Source organism: Pocillopora verrucosa, chromosome 9 (assembly GCF_036669915.1).
Source record: "Pocillopora verrucosa isolate sample1 chromosome 9, ASM3666991v2, whole genome shotgun sequence".
Taxonomy (NCBI): domain Eukaryota; kingdom Metazoa; phylum Cnidaria; class Anthozoa; order Scleractinia; family Pocilloporidae; genus Pocillopora; species Pocillopora verrucosa.
Genome location: NC_089320.1, coordinates 14,874,058 through 14,891,941, shown reverse-complemented (window position 1 = coordinate 14,891,941; position 17,884 = coordinate 14,874,058). Strand labels below are relative to the sequence as shown.

Sequence of the window (17,884 nt, the reverse complement as noted above, 5' to 3'; positions counted from 1 at the left end):
AGTTTTAGTCGTGCAATCCCCAAATTTTTGACAATCATGATACTTGTGAAATTTATTAGAACTTTACCATTCAGATCCCACACAATTCGCAAAAAAATTCTGTGTGCAATGTTCTGTCTGATCAGAAGGACCGGCTTTCTTCGGTTGTTGACCGGCCTAACACTCAGGGTTAGTAATATGCTGCATTTGCCGCTATGACATCTGCAAATGGTTAGATGATCTAGTCCTTTCAAGTTAGTACGTAAAATCGCCGTAGGTCCTCTCTACTGCATCTTCTCAGCAGTAATTAGTGGGTTAAGACCCCACACCCTTAGTGCAAGAAGTACTGAACATAGCTCCCGATTTTGTGGTCTGGCCTTGTTTCAAAAGATTGAAAAATTGAGGGCATCTGCAAATTCACTCTCTAAAATTGTCAACTGCTCGGTGCAGTCTGGCAAAAATCATCCGCAGTGTTGTAAAGCGCATTAGAGGTCAGGGTTGCCGACAGGGATAGAAAGAGGTAGAATGACACCAGTTACGGTACTTCACTATCCGGGAGATCAGAAACCGTGGTATAACATTTCTCTGGCCTTCCTATGAGAGACCTTTTGTATGTACTAGGATTTATATTTAGGACGGGCACGATCCAATTGAGAGTCATGATCTCTGATTGCTCCTGCAAAACAACTAGTGCCATCTAATCACCTTGACTATTTAACCACACACTTTTCTTGCGAAATAGGCCTTTAGTCAAGTCTTCATCGACTTGTTTCAAAAAATTACAAAATCTTCTGTTGTTCGCCACTGGTAATATCCTGGGTTGGCTTCAAGACTTCACTCAGTCGAAGGGCATCCATCAACACGCTAAGCTTGTCACTCACTGACAAGCCACACTTAGAAAGTCGTGTGGCCTCCCCTTGCGTTTGAGTTTCACGCGCGCCAGTTTCACACATTATCAACAGTCCCTCGTATTCTAGTCATGATAAGGACTGGCGAGACCGAAATATCTTTCCATTATGCTTTGTTATTGAGGTTACTAATTTGTTTTTCCATCTCGTTCAATAACTCTTTACAAACTAGAGCATGACGAGATGATTAGAGGGGGTATCATGCGCACGTTTTGAGAGATTCACCAAGGGCTATCCTCACGTGCCGCATGTGCGTGATCTTTTCCCATGTATTTACATCACAGCATCTTCACTTCCGTTTGACTGCATGGACAATACAGTCGGTGACAGAATGACCTTACTGTACTTTTTAAATAACTTATTAATATGGATGATCTTTGAAAGAAAAACAAAAGCAAAAGACAAATAATTAAGCTGAGTATCGTCTGACTTTTTTCCACACTAGTGCGCGAGACATCATTTAGGTATTTTTTTGGTTCAGTTTATCAAAACACGCTGTTTCCACACGCCGAGCGCAATCTGCTCTGAATATAACGTGTTTTCCCTTAATTGTCATAAGTTCATCAGCCATAGGCGTGTGGACGAGAACTCGCTCGCAATCATTATTCTTATGTCGAAGTAACTAAAGGTGGTTTCTTTTGTTCTCTACATTGAAGGGATATTGAGACATACATTCACACTGTGATCGATAAAGGGGGCATTTTAGAAATTATTGTACCCTATTGTGCTAGAGTTCAACTTTTGTCCCCTTAAATCTTGAACAAACAAGGCATTTCATAGCACTGGGCGCTGTGTGAGAGTTACAATGTACTTTGCTCGATGCATTTCGAAGTGTGTTATGTAAGTGAGCTTTCGTCCTCAAGTGAAACCTCACAAGAACCAACTGTTATATAAGCCGACACGAGAAAAAACACGTAATTTTAATAAAAGAAATCTTTTGACAATCTTCGAGGATAATGGGAGGTTTACTTCTCTAACTAGACATAAAAATTTTTGCATAACAGTTCAACGAATTAATTCTGCAAGATTACATAACCGTGAATATCGCGTGAGATGCTGCGTGCACATTATGTCCGGAGCCCCTCGCTAACGCTATCATTAATTTCTCTTTTCTAAAATTTATTATCATCAGCCTAAAAAAAAAAAAAAGAAAGAATTTACATGCGAACAGTAATGATTTAACGCTTGCCTTGAACGCGTTCAAGAGCGCCTGTAGGAAACATTTAACTTACTTGAATAACATTTGATTCTTGAATTTAAAAGTAACCAGACTTTCTCTCTGTAGAACAGAACGACTATATGGAAATTCACAACCGTGAGAAAATTCTAAGCAGATCCACATAAAAGAAATGAAAGACGTACGTTGTAGTCACTATTGGAGTCAAACGCAAGCTCAGGAGATAAGTCCATGTGGACGGTGAAGAAATCGGTTCCTTGAACCAGATAAAACCCTTTAAAGTTAATTCAAATAATAAATACTTCTCTGAGTTTTTCTTTTGGTCTTCCAGGCCTCAAATAAACAGTAAAACGAGGGGCTGAGTCGTTGAAGATTCGATTCCGTAGAGAGTTATTCATAAATTATGTAATCAGTAAAGGGCCAATTTTCAGGTTCTACGGTTCCATCGGTGTTCGGTGGAAGAGCAGAGCCCTACGACAAACCTCAGCTTGAATCTCCATTTTGACTAACTAAACAAAACAAGTAATTTGTCATTATGGCATCCTCTAAAACTTTTTGAGTGCGCTGTTTCGAGCAAGGAGAGGTTGCCTTGCATGAGCTTTTGTGGGAGTTTAGTACTGTTTCTACAACCTGTAGCACGGTGGGTTTTGTCTTCAAGTCTTGACCAATTCCCGAACATCTATGATCACTCCTTTCTGTACAACGATGTTCTAATTCGACAGCTTTATCATCAATCTGGACCATATCTGCGGCCGTTGATTCAAGCTTCCCAAATGGAGTTATCAACTCGACGTCTCGTAAAACTCCCATGAATTCGTCGATATCCATGTATTGATTGGCGTCGAGTTCTTGATCAATTTCTCTAATTTTCCCCGTGGTCATCTCATCGCCGACCTTTCGAAGTTCCAAATTATTCTCCATTCCTTGAGAGATCTACAGTGCGCTCAGAACAGACATCGACATCTACAACCTGTGCATCATGCAACAACAACGTAAACACCTACCTCACCACTCCACAGACGACGTTTTGTCACGTTTTTAGGCACGATTATATAACACTGGCACGCGCACGCGACCTTGATTGATTCGGAAGCCTGGGGGTTCCACGAGCGTGCGTTTCTCGAAGGATCCGAAAACTTTAAGGAGCAGTTTTCGGGTGATTTTCGCGGGTCCCTCTCTTGGCTGAGTGCGATTAACACTTCACGCACGTTGAACTCGATTGGGGAGAAGAACAGTTTGATTCGAACTTTTACAACGTGATAGTTGAGAAATGGGAAATCTAGCCCCATGCCATTCTAAAACAAAGCCGTAATTTTTAAAGGGCTATCCATGGTTTTTCCTAAATGTCTGCTCACTTTGCCATCGTGCCAACTCGCCGATAATTACTTGTCCGGATAATTAACTCGCCGAAGCCATTAGTCAACTTTCCGACAGCATTAGTTTTTTTTAACTCGTCAATATCTTCGGTCACTTCGCCAACATACCTTTTTTTCTGAGACTTAACCTTTAAAAAGAGCTAAATCCGAGATTGATATTCAGTCAGACTTCAGTCAGACTTCAGTCAATAGCTTCTTTGAACAAACAGCAAATGCAAACCTATTTTAATTTGTTAACTCAGTGAATTTCTGCCAGTTATCTAGAGTGAAACATAACAAATGTTTAGTGTTAGTTGTTTGATTTATTTAAAGCCATGAATTCTCATAACAAATGGCAGAAAATGAAAGAAAGTTATCATTACTGAATTTCACTGGATGTTTGACTGTGTAGTATGAGTAATGTTTGCATAAAGCTAGGATAGCCCTGAGAAGGAATGTTGTCAGTATTGGTGATTGACGTTTTGACAACCTGAATGGAAGTCATCATCAGAGTCAAGTGAAGAGTTGTTGTCAGTCAAGTGTTATAAGTTTGGTTTGTATTCACCCTTCAACCATGATCTGAAAGGTTCCTTGTTGTCTTAATTATTTAGCATTGCATATATTCACCTTGTTTACACTTATTCGAGCTGGATCCGATTTAACTTTGATTTAGAGCGTAATAATTAGTGTTAGCTAATTTTTTTATCAGAACATAACAAATTGTAACAAAAAATTAGTGGCAGCAAGTTGATTGAAGTTCTCGCGAGTTGACATTGAAAAATTTACCAGTGGTGTCCTTGAGTTGACTATAACGGTGTTGGTTAGTTGGTTGTCAGTGAGTTGAGACGTCAGGGAAGTGAATCGCAACCATCCAAGAAATGTATGCATGATGAAGTATTGGGTTACACAGGAATCACATCTGATTATGCTCTTCATGGAGAATCATTTTTTGTTTCTTACATCAGATAACAAAAAATTTGTTGGTTTTAAAAAAAGTTTGACCTTAAATTTGTAACTTAAATGAAACTTTTCTTTACATGTCACTTTTTTTTCACTTATTACACATACACAATACTCTGAAAACTTACAGCCACTTAGATAATGTTTAAGTAACTTCCAATAAACATAAGTATTTATAACTCAAACTTTTATTTGCAATCAAGTTACAATACTGTGACTTCTAAAGAATACCAGTACTTACAATTACTTGCAAGATGATTTCGCTTCTAATCTTTGAAATGTGTCAGTCAGTAAGAAAGAAATCTCAGTTTGAATGAAATACATATAAAAACATCATACCATGGCATGTGCTTGAACTCATTGCCATGCCTCAAAAAAACTCACTCATTTGCTGTGCCCATTCAATGGTTTTTTTGATGCATTGCAACTCGAGAATAAAAATCGTTCCTGTGCACTTTCTATGAAATAATCTCTATGAGTAACTGGGAAAACAACAAAATCATGAAATAAATACTGCTACAGTTTGCACATTACCTTTTCCCAGAAACACAAGAACACTCCATAAATATTCCTGGTGTTCATAGGTTATTAAGTTTCATGGTAAATCACTGTAAATCTTTCAAACAATAGACCACACTTTCTGTCAGTTTCTATCAAGAAAAGATTGTAAATCACTTGTCTCCACCTAGTGATTTATAAGTGTTCTCCCAAAAACCCAAGTGGATTATTACACTGCTGCAGTCTATTGTTTTAAAAAAAAACTTAAAACAGAAAACTGTATGTTTCAATTTTCTGTGGGTTAAATGGTGCAACAAACCATAGGTTTTTGACCAATCAGGGTGCTCATTCTATCTTAGTTACTATAAAATATTTATGGTATTTGATCTACTCTAACTAATTTAACCTAGCTCTATTTTATTTCAAATTCACCACTACATGGCTGTTAGCACCTTTTTGTAAGCTTATCATGTTGTCTCCTCGTCACTACTCCAAGAATCCTGATAAGGATTGTCAAGTTGTTTTGTATCACAGATACCAGCTTCTGTCACCTTCCTGTTTTCATCCTTAATACTACGGTTCATCTCAGGGAGCCAAACCAACACATTTGTGTCATTTGCTCCACTAAACAGAGTTTGAAAATGTGGATGAAATGCACAACAGTTAACATTGTTATAATGACCACTGAAAGTGGCAACATGTTTTCCTGTAACAAGTTGATACACTTCTATTTTGCTCCCTGAAGGAACAAATGCCACTTCGTTGGAAGTCCCACTGGATAGACAAAGCTTTACAGATTTCCGACTGGGATTGTGAACTCGACCAAAGTTAACCAGTGTGTTCTTTCCTGTGAATGTATCCCACAACCTTAACCGATCATCTGTTCCAAAAGTCAATAAGTATAATCCATCTGGTGAAAAGGAAATGGCATTTACATTGCCATTATGAGCCGTGTTTATTGTTGAGGATCTAGAACCAGCTTTGCCATTGTGCTGATCCAGTGAGAGTATACTTCCAACAGCTTTGCGCACATCCCACAAGAGCACCTTGTTGTCACAGCTACCTGTAGCTAAAAGATACTCATTTCTTGGTGACCACGCTAGAGAAACAACTGCCTCTGAATGCCCCTTTAGGATATGCATTGCAGAACCAGATTTCAAATCACAAAGATAAACTCTAGAGTCTTCACACGCTGTTGCAACTAAACAATGTCTTCTAGCATTCTTTGGCATTTGGTGTTGGTAAACAATGCCTTCAAGTTGAAAATTTTCGACAACTTCGAGAGCATTTGTGTCCCAAACTCGAAGCGTCGTATCGACTGAACTTGATATAAACATTCCTGTGTCATTCGGGTACCACTGTACAGTTTCCACGCTGAGTTTGTGGCTGTCTTTCAGTGTTCCGTCCACTTTGGCGACCGTCTGGCATTTAAAAACGTTTGAGTAGAAACAATCCTCTATATCATGAATAGCGATTCCGCCATTTGAACTCGAGGATAACAAGTATTTTCCCTCGCCTGTATCGATATCAATACATTTGATCCCCGTTTTGTGGACCAATTCAATCTCGCCATTTTGACTGAGTTTCAGAGATCGCACGCGTTTCGTTCGCTCAGCTTGGGAAAAGCGATAGGTAGGACACCTTGCTTGTTCTCTCTTGTAGAGAGACTGAAACATTTGATGTTGGGAAAGATCTTCAACAGGTCCTTGCCGAGTGAAAGCGAAAGTTGTTGAATAAGCAAAAATCAACCAGGCATTGTTGTGAGTATGGTGTGTGCCAGATAGGAACTGGGTGCGAAAAACAAATCACCATGGCAGACATGTGATGAACCAGCGCTTAATCTAATAGTAAGGATGCCTCTTTCTTGCAAGATCTGTGGTAATAAAGCAATTCTAAAGCGACCTAAAACGGTAAGGAAAAACGATTTTGTCAACCCAACTATGTTTCGAAATTTTAGAATGTGCCATCAACCGGCCGGTTTTCGCGACGAAAGTTGTCAGACGTGACAATGATTTTCATGCTAGCCGAATTTTTTAGTTCTGATGCGCACGATGATTACTCCGTGACGCTTTAGTTATTCTTATTCTATGATTATGTTTCCTTAAGCATTTAACCCCTAAGAGTGACCAGTATCTAATTTCTCCGTACTGTAATACTGCTGAATTACTGTATTACGGTCAAGAGAATAAAGGAAAAGTTCGCCAACCTAAGAAGATTTGAATGTCAAACGAATTTCCTTGTCAGGACCAAAGGAGATGAATACAGGAGAGTTTGAAGAATATGTATTCTGATTTCAGGGTGTAGAGGGTTAAGCTATTTCTTGCGTTGAAGTGGTAAAATTGTAACTTGAAGAAAAATGCTATTTACATGTATACTAAACACTTGAACTAGAAATTTGCTTTGAAATCAAATGAGATACTGGGATCTGGACAAAGTCAGGCTAGGAAAGAGGGATCTATTCAACTTCCCCTTCCATCTCCAATTAAGGGCGTTTTTTTTAGTGTATTAACCCCAGAAGTGATCAACTTGTAACTTCTCTTCACCTTTTAAATATCTTATCTGCAAAGAGGTCACTAAGAACTGTTTCCCAATCACGAAGGCAATTTCGTCCCAACACCTGCCAAGTCATCAGAATGACAGTGTATAATACATGGTTGTTTGTAATTCACAGTTTGTTTGTCATCCCATAATAGGGTGATGCTTTGTGCAAGGATTGTTTCTTTGTCACATTTGAGACAGAAGTCCACCACACAATAATCTCCAATAAGTTGTTTTCAAAAGGGCAAGTTGTTGCTATTGGTGCATCAGGCGGGAAAGGTACATGTAAAGCAATCAAACTCTGCAGTTTCATGTTGGTGGTATATTCTTTCAGCGGGTCTATTTCAAAGACCATAAAAAGCTGGCATAACTTAATGTCAAATGTTAAAAGTTCATGTTAAATAAACATTGGTGACAGTATGAGTAGCACTTAAATGTGAAGAGCAACACCTACTTGACTGGTTCTGTAAGATAGGCATTCTGACTGGAATAATATCCAACCATGGGAAACCAGTAATCAGTGAAAATTCGTAGTCTAAGGCTACCAGTACATAGAAGCAACAAGTCAAATACCGATAGTTTTTGTTTTCTGATCATTTATTAAATCAAAATATTGATTTTGCCATTTTTTCCACTTGAAATGTTGCCAAGATATTACTCTCAAGATGGTTAGTTATTATGGCCAAGTTTTTTTTCCTGATTTTTTGGACAAAGACAAAGCTGAAGTCAATAATAATGCCAGAAAAAAAAACAAGCAAATAACAAAAACAAGAAAAAAATAAACATACTAACATACTGTCACCTAAAAGTTAAAAAGTTTGTCAACAGGCCAGAAAAACTTTTTTTTATGGTGTCAAAGTAGTTCTTGGGTTGTCATTTATACCACAGGTTAAGTACCTTTTTTTCTGGCTCAAACAGCCTGCCATACAGTACTTAATAGTAAAGTTGAATGTAGGTTCTGTTGTGTTCTTTGCAGATTCTACTGTATTAGCATATGTGCTGAAAAAGCTCAACCAGGAATATGACTATGGATTAAAATTGATTTTATTGTCTGTGGATGAAGGAATAACTGGTTACAGAGATGACTCTTTGGAGGTAAGAACACATCAAATAAATGATTTGTATGTAAAACGCTGATTAAAAGGGAATGAAAAGTTAGAAAAATTGTTTACTCTTAGAAGGTGACGTGGGATACGATAATAAGTTTAACTCCTGACCTGTAAGTTGAAATTTTGTTTAGTTTATTTGAAGTTATCTATTGTTTGCAATTGTAAACTTGCCTACTCTATGTGACCAGGAAAAATCTCAATTTGTTATAGTAATGATAAATTAAACCCTTAAGCTTTAAGAGTGGCTATTATCAAATTTCTCCTTAAAATAATACTGCAGAATCATGTGAATGAAGGAAATGATTGCCAACCTGTAAGAAGCTTTGACGGTTACAAAAATTCTCCTTGTCGGCACCAAAGGAAATGTTTAGATATCAGTATGGAGAATATCAACACTGATGTTGGAGTGTTAACCCTTTACCTCTCAGTTCAAATTGATAATTCTCTTTACTGTCAACTATATATACAATTCTTATAATGTTGGTTTGGAGAATTTAGTATTGGATCAACTAATTATCCCCAAATTGATATTTTTCTTTATCCTCATCACTTATCTGGTTGATATTGTATTGATATTGTAAGGAGAATTTCTGTCTTGGTCACTCACGGGAGTTACAGGGTTAAGGGTTAAGCTTGTCAGGTAATCTTACTATTGTATGTGGGGTCCATAACTTTTTACATGCACCTGATATTAAAGATTGATTCATGACATATAATAGTTCAAAAAAGGGAGTAAACAATGGTCTTTTTAATTAAAATTTGGTTTTTATTAGACAGTCAAGAGAAATGAAATGCAGTATGAACTGCCATTGAAGATTGTCTCTTATGAGGTGAGAAGGGCTTACATTGTAATCCTTACTGGTTTTGTTTTTCTTTTTTTTTTTTAATCATTACTGGTACAGTTTGTTTCATTAGTACATGTATGTTAATTAAGCTAGTCAGTGCTTTTTTTTTTTTTTTTAAGACATTGATAATATTTTCCTGACAAATAAATTTAGAATCCTTTGAACCCCTACTAGTGACTGGCTTCTTATTTCTCCTTACATTGTCATCCTTGAATCAAATGTAAAGGTCATGAGAGTAAAGGAAATGATCCCCAGTTTAAGAAGCTTCTGATTGTTAAACAAATTCTCCTTGTCAGTACTATTGGAAATTTATTGATGACAGTATGGAGAATATGACCATAGGCAAATTAAATTCATAAAAGTCTGCTTCTTCACAGTGTGAGGGCACAGGACTTTGATTTGCAGTGGGAGAAATCTAATACTTCCCATTTGCCATGGCATCAACCATTGATCTTATGACTTGTGTCTGTAATTCTTAGTTAATTAAGCTGCAAAAAAAAAACCCTTCACGTTCATGTGTTTATGGTTGATTAAGAACAGTAAAGGTTGTAAAGAGTATTTAATGTCCATCATTGTTAGGAACTCTATGGCTGGACCATGGATGCTATTGTCAAACAGATTGGACTAAAAAATAACTGTGAGTATGGATTTCTTTTTTGAATATTATTATCATTACTGCAGAACAATGAATCATAAAGTTGACAATATTGATGAGTGCTGTTTCTAGAAATGATACTTTGAAAGTTGCTGTTGGCTGAAAGGCTGATTCTTGGATTAATACAGTCAACTTGCTGTAAATGATATTCTTACAAGAAGCTCCTAAACTCTTAAACTCCCAAGATCTGATTTTCAACTCTCTCGTCTAGCTGCTACACATTTCCTGGTAAATTAGTTACAAGCATTTGGTGTTAGATTAAGATAACAACTTCTACCTGATCAGTTTGAGTGTTCTCATGGACAATCCTGTGGACAATCTATGGATATCATTAGGAGAAGATATATGTTTATCACAACTGGGAGTTAAAAGGTTAAATAAATATATATTTTTATTGTGCCATAACAGTGACTGTCACTTTAAAGCTTCCTCACTTTTGTGGCTTGCTGCATGTTCATAGCTTGCATTTTATGTTATCTATTGAATCCTTAGATGTCAAGATTATAAGAATATGTTCTCAAAATTTTGGTTTCAAGGTTATAAATCTTTTGTGTTGTTGTTGTTGTTTTTTTAACTTGAATTAATGCAGGTACATTTTGTGGAGTTTTTAGACGCCAGGCTCTTGACAGAGGAGCAATGGCCTTAAAGGTTGATAAAATAGTGACAGGTAAGAAGTGTCTCTCTTGTATATGTAAATTCATAACTACAAATTACTCTGCTGAAGCCTGATGGGAAAATTTTTCTCCAAAACAATATTTATTAGCTCAGAAACCTTGATTTCTATTACATAATCTATATGTTATGTGTAGAAGTGGTGTGCAGTTGACTTGTTTTTGTTCTTTTCATTTTATTAAATTGTATTCCACTACATACATGTAAGCGTTTCAAACAGTGCATACTTACATGTGTGGAACTCTTCATTTAGGCTGACTTTTAAGGGCTTTCCTGAAATGATAACAAGTTTCTTAACTTTGATTTTGCAGGTCATAATGCAGATGATATAGCAGAAACAGTTATTATGAATAGTAAGTAAGGAAAAACATTTTGTTTAAGTGTCAGACTTGTTACTTCATTTAAACATTGTTTTGTGAATTTATTTTTGTGAAGATTAAGAGGATGGATGCTAATTGTGTAAAATTTCACTTTTATTTTAGTTTTACGAGGGGACATAGCTCGACTGAGAAGATGTACTGCTATAATCACTGTAAAACTACATGCTTCTTTATCTATTTAACTAGCATCACAATATGAATGTTTTTTTCTCTTGGTTTAATCATTATGTATGGTATTTCCTTATATAAATGCGCAAGTGTCTTTTTGAAATTTTGGCCAAAAGGGGAAGCACTTACTGGAAGGAGGGGGTTAATCAATGGGTGCCCTTATTATTCTCCTGTACTGATTTCACTGTTGTTGAAGCTTAAAAAGATAGTTAAAGTGGCAATGGAAACAGGTTTTCCTTGTTTCTCCACTATTTAAGAAAGTGAGGGGGATGCTAGTTTGAAATTATGGCTTAGGGGGACTGGATACTTATTCAGAGTGTGGGTGCCTATTTGAAGAAATACAGCATGTGTATAAGTCTAAAAAAGCTTTCTATTCTATTGAACTTAGGGTACAGAAGGCTTATTACCACGCTGCAAACCATTCAAGTATACTTATGAGAAGGAAATAGTAATGTTAGTATGACTCTTTTTAAGTGTGTCTTTGCACAATGTTACTGAAGAAGGAAAAGGAGATGCACACTTTGATATTGATATTGACAACAAACATCAGGAACTAAACATGCAAACGATTTACATCTTCGATGCTAATTATGCTCTCTTTGTAAGATTAAAAAAGTCTGCACTTGAGCCAAGTGGCCCACCCAGCCAGAGCTTATCCCAGCTTATCATCAGGCTTCCCTTACAATTTGCTAGTACCCATTTATACACCTGACTCTCCTGGGAGGAGGGATGTACTATGAAAGTTAAGAGTTTTGCCCAAGAATACAACACAATGACCCAGCCATGTCATGAACCTAGACCTCTGGACCTGGAGTCCAGCACACTAACAATGTAGGCCACAGCATCTCTCACATTCTGTAAAATAGGAAGCAAACATTCCAACAACACTGTACTTAATGGCTAGCCTTGCTCTGGTCAGTGGAGATGAGTGTATGAGCAGCAGAGAGGAAATTGGCTTTTTTTTTTTTTTCAAATGAGTGTTCCCCTCATTGTCTCTCTCACTTGCCAACTTCAAAGTGAACTCAATAATTAACTGGTGAGTATTTTATCCTTTGTGTTAACTGCAAGTTCCTATTAACTTTCTACTTTAATGACATTTTTGTAGGTATGCATACTTCAAAAAGCTGGATTACTTTTCTACAGAGTGTATTTATTCTCCAAATGCCTACAGGTAAGCATGTGCTGTCATATTCTCTGTGAGTGATGTACAGTAAGAAGTACTGTCAGTTAAGTTAATGTTTAGTAGACAGACTCAAGTTGTAAGCAGATTGTTACAATTTAAGGCTGTTGTGGAATGTTCCCCCAAGAGCTTTCATGCACTTGACCCTTTCCTTGGGATTAAAACCTGAATTTGACTCCTAACTATTTTTTTGTTTCAAGAAGAAATGTTATCAATAAGAGGGTCATTCTAGTTAATTACTGTATTCATGAGAGTTTTTGGGACACAATAAGCCCCAATCTAGATTTAACGGCCATCAATGGTAATGTACCAATTTGTAATTAGCTATTATCTTAAGTAAGGCTTTGAAAACATGGTGATGTTTTTGTGGGGAGGAGGGGAATTATTTGCCAGACCTGTGTACCAACTAAATGTGGATCATTTATTACAGGGGTCATGCCAGAACATATCTTAAAGATCTGGAGAAAATACGTCCAAGTTCAATCTTGGGTGAGTTAGTAATGAATTTGAGTTCAGTAATTTATGCATACATTTTAAATGGCCTCGAAATGGGAAATAAATCACCATCAAAATGTGTATATCAAAATGATTGTGTTTGGCTGCAAGCATGTCATGAAACTAGGAGTAGATCTTCCAAGAGAGATAATAATAATTGGGTATTAGTAGACTGAGAGTGAATTCTGGGATATTCAAGGGTATTGGACCAATAGGATATGTAATACTTTCAAGCTGAATGAAATAACAAGAAGACACAACCAAATGAAATAGAGTATTTACTTTGTACTTCGGGATCCATTAAAAACAATACTACATGGGCTTCACCAAATATACAGAACAGTGTTTCTGCCTTATTTTCAGTACAACAGGTAAAAAAAATGTTCAAATTTGAAGAGCAATTCTTTTACCTGTTAATTATCAAGAATTACGAGCAATTTTAAATTGTAATAAGAGGTACTACAGGAAGTAAATTTTACCAGATATGGCCTGAAAAGGAGAATACTGACAGAGCGGGGAAGCAAAGTTGAGTTATTTGATGATTGTGAACATTGGACTATTGTTAGGAATTCTTTGGATTAAGAATACATCAGACTCTCTTGATGTCATCTTATTTATTTTTATCAGACATAATTCACTCTGGAGAGAGCTTGTATGTGAAAAAAGATGTAAAGATGCCAGTACAAGGTATTACTTTTATAAAAGAAATTGTGATTTTACATTCTGGTACAGTACAAAACAGCACTGACCAGTGTGATACTGTACTCAATTTTATACCACCAGTAGACTCAAGGTAACAAAACCAGGATGAGCTCTAACAGCATCAGTTATTTAGGATGTTTAAAGACTTCACTCTTTTAGGTGTCCTTAGGGAGGTATTGTGTGTTGGAGCTTTATCTAATAAGGCTACTACTGCACATAGATTTTATTTATACCTGGTGGTACATGTAGGTTTCTGTTTGTGTGAGCAAGCACCAGAAAAAGTTAAATCCATTGGATAACTTTCATTTGTTTTAGGTTTTTGTAAGAGATGTGGATATATATCAAGTCAACCATTGTGCAAAGCATGTGTGCTGCTAGAAGGACTCAACAAGGGATTACCTAAGTAAAGAGTACTAGTCACATTACTTGAAGAAGGTTTAGCAGGAAAAAAGTTATTGAAGGGTTAATACTACATCAGGATTTGTTTTTAGAGGAGTTTTCACAAAAATGTCCTGTTTTCTGACAATACAGCCAAGGTGTTGAATTAACCTACACAGAAGTGGAGATAAGGCTTATTCATTTGGTAAATTAATAGCACCTTACAGTCATGTGAAATCTAATATCTTAACAAGCAATGTTAATGCAAGATGGAGGTAGAGGCAGTATGATTCTCACATTCATAGACCAAGATCTTCAGAAAACATGCAGAATACCTATTATTTCTCAAATGTGTTCAAAATCCGTTAAGGGCTTTGGAGGCCTCAGTAAAATTTTTAACTTTGCAAAACATAAGAACACCCCCCTTTCTTATGTCCAATGTTTATATTTCACCTCCCTTTCTAATGTCCAAGATATATATTTCTTCTTAGGCTGGGAATTGGAAAAACAACCAAAGCTCAGGTAACTGTGATGATTTTTCAGTATTTCATAATTTAACTGACTCCTGTTGATAATGTTAAAGTGATGAACTAAACTACTGGTAAAAGTATACTTTTAGACCAAAAGTGTCAGGTGAGACTGAAATTGATTTCATCATCTGCTACCACTTTAATTTGGATTTTAATCTGTTTCTGTTGTTGTTGTGTTTTTTTTACTTTCACTCTCCCACTGCAGTACTCCTTTTTTGTGCTTTTATATTTTTGTCTTATGAGTAAGTATGAATTACCAGTCAATTTACTTGTACTTTATTCAGATTGAGGTCTTAAGCAGTGCTCATTGTGGGGCAGATTCAAACTCTGGAAGAGAAGACAGCAGCACAAGCACATCTCTGGAATTTTGATCTGACTTTCATAATAAATTATACTTGAATTCAAAGCTTGCAGCAAGTTCTTATTTCTTTATTGTACATGGGGCACTTGGTAAAACAAAAATTTTTTCGTTTTGATAGTTTTTGACAAGTCAAAACCAAAATACATTGATCCAAGTGATTATTTTTATCTGCAGCAGAGATATTGCAGTTGGTATTACCTGATACTGTATCACCAAGGTTCTGCTGCTATCACCCTCCAAGGTTTTTGACGTTTACTTTTTTAACATTTTCAGTCTAAGATAGACCGACGAGCTTATTCACCTAAAAAATAAGTTCAATTTTTCTCATTTCTAACACCACCATGCATGCAAAACTGAAGCTATAGGCAGCCTCAGCTTTCAAGAATCATCCTTTTGTATCCAATTCGAAACGGACTTTTCTCCACCAAACGCTAGAATCAGTGAATTGACCACAGGGTATCCACTATCACATTGATAAAGCAAGTTTGACAGAAACTGTCGAGGAATAGGCTTTTCCAACCATAACTCTTGTACGAAAAGAGACACCAGTTCATGGACAACAAGGTCTGTGGGAAAAAAATATTATCAAACATGAAGTGAATAATGACTCTAATTCACCGTTTTGCAGGGAGACGTTTACTTTAATCAGGTGCGATTTTAAATATTCACGAAATCGTGATACAAAACCAGTTACACTTTTTAGCTGGGTTGCTTGGTCGGCGTGAAAAACGTAGGAGACAGAGGAGGCTTAGGCAAATGCGAAGTATGATCGTTTTTCCTCACGATCGTGTTTGGCGCTGAAGTTTCTCAACTTTTACCTCGTACTGAAGTCGTTAATGACTCATTGAAAAACAGACGCATGACAACACGGAACTTCTGTGTTTTAAGTTGAGTAAAGAGAGTCAAGTTTCGGGGAGGTTCTTTAAGCCTAGGCCAAGAATATTTAAACAGCTCGGGAGAACCAGAAATAAGGTATTTTACACATATTCAACACAATTAATGGGTAATATTGACCCGAAAGTCAGGTACATATATATCTTGAATCTAATTTTTCGTAAGCTTAGAACACAGGTCGTACTCCGACCCAGAGGCTGTTTTGTAAAACAGCCTGATATCTTCACCGTAGATTGAATTTTTTTCCACGCCTTATTTTCAATACTGCTTAGGTAGTGTTCATTTCTGCGAAGATCGCTTTCATATTCAATACACCACTCGTTACTTTATGAGATAACGGGTGTTAGATAAATATCATACCTTGATCTTGATGATCACGGTCCTCCAAGTCACTGCAAGGATCGGGAAACAAAGGAAAAATCACTTCTTTGAGCTCTTTAATTATGTTATTGTAAGGCTCTTTGGATACAAGCTGGAAAACTGTCGGCTGTGGTGAACTTTCTTCCTTACCCTGTAGTTTGACTCGCTGCACAGCAGCAAGTAGAACGAGACAAATCATGTTGAGTTCCTTCATCACTGTCAAAAGAGAGCTCTTAGGATCATCCCGTCTGAGATCACCGATTTGTACGGAGCTCTTTCTGTTTGTGGGTGGAACTACTCTAAAAAGCTGCAAGATAAGCTTGACTTCCGATTTCTCTGTCACCAATAGATCTTGAAGCGTAAGATCTTCCACAAGACATTTTTTAAACCAGCGCAGCAGCGAAGGAATGCAATTTATTCTTTGGTCCTCGCCTACCAGAGGAGTTTCAAAGTTCAAGACTTTTCTTTGACATTGCGCTAATCCAAAGTGCCAGATTAGACGAACAGTGAGATGTGTTTCCACGCCAGACGGTTTCCATATTAAGAGCACTGCTAGCAATGAAGAGAGACTTTCTGTTTCGAGATTAGCACGCCCTTGCTCGGGAGGTGCATTTGTAGTTTTTAGAACCCCGTCACACTTTCCAGACAGGTTCAAAGTTGTAAGCAATTGATTCAGCATCACCTTTTCTTGAAATGTTTCACACCACAAGCGCAACAAGCTAATAATACGGTCATATGACAAGCCAGAAGGTTTCCCATTGGTTTTCAGGCAGGTCAAAACGGACGCCAGAAGGCGTAAATAACGACAGATACAATTCACACTTGAACACGATCTGAAAATTGAGCAAAGTATGAGTTACGAAATAAATTAAAATGTTGCTGGTTAGATTACGAATGTCACTAGAGGTTCTTATTAGGCCCTTCTCTATTTTCATGATTTTATAGAGGTCGCCGTTTTAAGAGTTTCATTTGCTCAAACCTTTTGGCCTTTTTATCAGCGCAAGGTTCGCATTTGTGAGTGTTTTCTGATTATCAGAAGTCATCTTTAATTACAAGCCTTAGTTCTTTCAGTTTGATTGTCATATGCTCTTTACTGTAAACAAAAGGAAGGGAATGACTGTAGAGAGAAAAGGCCGCGATGATTTCGCGTTATTTCTGCGTGCTTTTGCAGAAGAAGCCAAAGGCATTTTGAACGATCCTCAGCTTTTGAACCATTTTAAGCCTTTTTTGGAACAACAGAAACGAATGGCTTCTAAAAGACGCATGGGCAATGATTGATATTTAGTTTACGATGAAGATAGTATTACCCTTCTGCAGGCCGGGTAATTTATGGCGTGATCATAAAACCTTCGATTTCAGTTTTGTGATATGAGTTAATAAATAGTCTCAATCAGTCACAATTTTTGTCTTTACCTGAGTTGCTCGAGAAGGGTCCAGCACACTAATGAGCATTCTGGAGCTAAGTTTGGAGGCAGTCGAGGTTTCTCCTCCTTGGCCACATGTCCACTCTCTTTGTCAGGAGACTGTAATGTAAACCAAAGGGTGTGTAACAAGTCCAGACTTGTCTGAAGTCTTGCAGAACTATTAAGGGAAACAGAATATTTTTCGTTACAAAGATAAAAGAAGAAGATGAAAACCGTCAAAGTCTTATGAGCCATGTAATCCATCCTATGTTTTCCACATGCACGGTTGCGGGTATCTACAAAATCGAAGCAGAATGGCAAAGGATAACAAAAATCT

General features: G+C 37.0%; 3 protein-coding genes across 3 annotated transcripts in view; 1 reads left to right on the top strand and 2 right to left on the bottom strand.

Annotated features, from left to right (window-relative positions):
• Positions 1-1,788: 1,788 nt before the first annotated feature.
• LOC131789411 (DNA excision repair protein ERCC-8-like) lies at positions 1,789-6,625 on the bottom strand. Its single transcript, XM_059106520.2, has one exon. It carries the CDS (start codon positions 6,551-6,553, stop codon positions 5,345-5,347), a length of 1,209 nt encoding a protein of 402 aa, XP_058962503.1. The 5' UTR covers positions 6,554-6,625; the 3' UTR covers positions 1,789-5,344.
• Positions 6,626-6,645: 20 nt separating this feature from the next.
• Positions 6,646-14,940, top strand: LOC131789398 (cytoplasmic tRNA 2-thiolation protein 1). The gene is made up of 15 exons (XM_059106504.2): positions 6,646-6,787; positions 7,571-7,694; positions 8,392-8,510; positions 9,298-9,354; positions 9,949-10,006; positions 10,614-10,691; positions 11,008-11,049; positions 11,179-11,228; positions 11,633-11,697; positions 12,350-12,415; positions 12,855-12,913; positions 13,547-13,606; positions 13,937-14,024; positions 14,491-14,521; positions 14,814-14,940. The coding sequence occupies exons 1-15, from the start codon at positions 6,731-6,733 to the stop codon at positions 14,898-14,900; spliced, it is 1,041 nt and encodes a 346-aa protein (XP_058962487.2). The 5' UTR covers positions 6,646-6,730; the 3' UTR covers positions 14,901-14,940.
• LOC131789022 (nucleolar pre-ribosomal-associated protein 1-like) overlaps positions 13,113-17,884 on the bottom strand; it is a 32,505-nt gene continuing 27,733 nt past the window's right edge. Inside the window, exons 36-38 of the mRNA XM_066172715.1 lie at positions 17,558-17,725; positions 16,145-16,977; positions 13,113-15,456 (exon numbers count right to left, since the gene is read on the bottom strand). Coding sequence (XP_066028812.1) covers positions 15,269-15,456; positions 16,145-16,977; positions 17,558-17,725 — 1,189 coding nt within the window. The 3' untranslated portion in view covers positions 13,113-15,268. The remainder of the gene's footprint in view (positions 15,457-16,144; positions 16,978-17,557; positions 17,726-17,884) is intronic.

Bases quoted from the DNA above. Each gene is read 5' to 3' on its own strand.
- LOC131789411 (XM_059106520.2), bottom strand. From the start codon at position 6,553: ATGTTTCAGTCTCTCTACAAGAGAGAACAAGCAAGGTGTCCTACCTAT.
- LOC131789398 (XM_059106504.2), top strand. From the start codon at position 6,731: ATGCCTCTTTCTTGCAAGATCTGTGGTAATAAAGCAATTCTAAAGCGA. The intron at 11,050-11,178 runs GTAAGTAAGGAA...CTTTTATTTTAG, and splicing joins AGAAACAGTTATTATGAATA to TTTTACGAGGGGACATAGCT. The intron at 14,522-14,813 runs GTAACTGTGATG...TACTTTATTCAG, and splicing joins GAAAAACAACCAAAGCTCAG to ATTGAGGTCTTAAGCAGTGC.